The following is a 2,464-nucleotide window of genomic DNA, read 5'->3' as shown; positions in this document are numbered from 1 at the left end:
CACAGTTCAGAAGGGGTAGACGATTCCAAAAGTCATCATTGATGGTGTGGAGATGCTTAAGCCCAACGAACAATGGACGGTGAATGAAAAGAAAGCTTCAGCACTAAATTCAAAAGCACTTTCAATCATCTTCAATAATGTGGATTCAGATGAATTCAAACAGATCCAAGCGTACAAAACCGCCAAAGAAGCTTGAGATACCTTGGAATTGATACATGAAGGAACATCAAGTGTTAAGAGGAAAAGGCGTGACATTGTCAAACATCAGTTTGATAAGTTGGAGATGGATGAGGATGAAAGCGTGAAGGAGTTTTGTGGAAAACTCAATGCATTGGCGAATGAAGCTGCAGCTTTGGGAAAGCAGTACAAGGATAGTAAACTGGTCAACAAATTAATCATGAGCTTACCGGAGAAATACATATCTCAAATTGTTGCATTCCAGATGGTACACAACACTGACAATGTAAGTTTCAAAGGAACCGTCAGTATTTTTGCTGCTCATGAATTAGAGTTGAATGTTATTATAAAAAAGTCAGTGCCACCTCGCAAAAAAGTAGTAGCCCTTCACGTTTCAGAAGATGACTCGCTTCATATTACAGCTGAAGACGATATGTCACTTATAGTGAAAAAATTCAATAAGTTTTTCAAGAAAAAAGCTTCATATCCCCAAAAGCAAGAAGCAAAAGAGACCAACAGATGTTTAGAATGTAAGGGAAAAGGACATTGGAAGGCAAATTGTCCTAGTGTTGCCAAAAGAGAAGCTGTCTTGAAGAGCCTTCAAGAGATACAAAGCTATGAATGTCAGGGCTATGGTCATACGAAAAAAGAGTGTTTGGGAAAATCCAAAGGAAAAGGAAAAGTCATTATCAATCATGATAGCTCTGAGACAGAATCTGAAGAAGAAAAAGAAGAAGAAGAGTTACCAAACTTATGTGCATTCATTGGGATCATAGATGAAGAATCTGATGATGAAGAGGTAGATGTGAATGAACTCTATAATGAGACAATGAAGATCTACGAGATTAACATGAGACTGGTCAAGGAGAAGAAGGAATTGGAGCTGCAACTAAAAGAAGCAAAGACCGAAATAGTGCTAAAGGAAGAGGAGATCACTCACTTGAAACGACAACTACAAGAAACAAAGAAGAATGTACGAATGCTTGGAAGTGGAACAGAGAAGTTGGACTATCTGCTCGGCGTGGGCAGACATGATCCTAGACATACAGGGCTTGGATACGTGGGCGAACAAAGCAAGAACCAAGGTAAGTTTGTGTCAGGAGGAATACTGGGCGAAGAAGTACCTGACAAAATCCGAAGGGTCCCTCACTCCAGACCTGACTTTCAACCAGTGTACTCTAGACCTGATTTCCATACAAGACACTACCAACCTGACTTCCAGTCGAGGAGAACATACTAAGAGAGACGAAGCTGTTTTTTCTGTGGTAAAAAGGGTCATATTCGAGTTCATTGCCATCATCTAAAAGCCACTTGGGATAAAGGTAAGTATAATCACTATCCTTTTACTATGAAACAGATTTGGATAAAGAAGGATGCTCTTAACTGTAATGTGGCATTGATCTCTGAGCAAAGTAACCATGATAACATATGGTACCTTGATAATGGTTGTTCAAGGCATATGACAGGGAAGAAGGAGTTGCTGTCAAATTTTGTCAGTGATAAGAAAGGAGATGACGTGACATTTGGGGATGGAAAGAAGGGAAAGATGGTAGGAAAAGGTTGTCTCGATATTGAAGGAATGCTTAATCTCGCTAATGTGAATGTTGTGCATGGACTTAAGGCAAATTTGATTAGCATTAGTCAACTTTGTGACAATGGTATGAAGGTAAGATTCACTCATGATGCGTGCTATGTGACTAATGAAAAAGATGAGTGTGTGTTGACAGGGAAACGAACAACAAACCACTGTTATACCTGGACAGAAAAGAACAAAAATCAACCAAAGTGCTTCAAAGTATCCACCATTGACAAGTCAGGGGCTGTTCACAGAATGTCAGAGTTCACTCACGAAGAGAAAATCGTACCCAAGTCATGTCGACAAACTCGAGTTCAACACAGGAGGATAAATGAAATACAAACCGAGAGCACCAGTGGAAAGAGGTATGGATTCGTATGTGTTGATGGTTTATTCAATTGGACGAATTGTTTTAGGGAACAAGTTGAAAAGAAACACTTCGCGATTGAGTATGTTCCCACAGAACATCAACTGGTTGATCTCTTTACAAACCCACTTGACATGAATAGATTCATGCGCTTGCAGAAATCTGTAGGTGTTGGGGAACAATAAAATTTTTTCTGAGTACTCGAGTCAGGGTTCCCTAAGTCTTTGGTAGGTACCACTCACTAGGATGAATAAGAAAAATTGCAGTTTATTGATACTCCGCTGTCAACTAATTTGGTTGATATGAGTGGACTGTGTTTACAGTGACTCGGGTCTAAGTTGTGA

General features: G+C 39.7%; 1 protein-coding gene across 1 annotated transcript; it reads left to right on the top strand.

Moving 5' to 3' along the window:
* The first annotated feature begins 283 nt into the window (after nt 1–283).
* On the top strand, nt 284–2,084 carry LOC104820212. The gene is made up of 3 exons (XM_010550579.1): nt 284–1,297; nt 1,535–1,843; nt 1,905–2,084. The coding sequence occupies exons 1-3, from the start codon at nt 284–286 to the stop codon at nt 2,082–2,084; spliced, it is 1,503 nt and encodes a 500-aa protein (XP_010548881.1).
* Nucleotides 2,085–2,464: the final 380 nt, after the last annotated feature.

Source organism: Tarenaya hassleriana, unplaced genomic scaffold, assembly GCF_000463585.1.
Source record: "Tarenaya hassleriana unplaced genomic scaffold, ASM46358v1 Cleome3, whole genome shotgun sequence".
NCBI lineage: Eukaryota > Viridiplantae > Streptophyta > Magnoliopsida > Brassicales > Cleomaceae > Tarenaya > Tarenaya hassleriana.
The sequence above is the reverse complement of the archived record's forward strand: the minus strand, read 5'-3'. Positions and strand labels throughout refer to the sequence as shown.

Bases quoted from the DNA above. Each gene is read 5' to 3' on its own strand.
- LOC104820212 (XM_010550579.1), top strand. From the start codon at position 284: ATGGATGAGGATGAAAGCGTGAAGGAGTTTTGTGGAAAACTCAATGCA. The intron at 1,298-1,534 runs GTACCTGACAAA...ACTATGAAACAG, and splicing joins GAGGAATACTGGGCGAAGAA to ATTTGGATAAAGAAGGATGC. The intron at 1,844-1,904 runs GTAAGATTCACT...GTGTGTTGACAG, and splicing joins TTTGTGACAATGGTATGAAG to GGAAACGAACAACAAACCAC.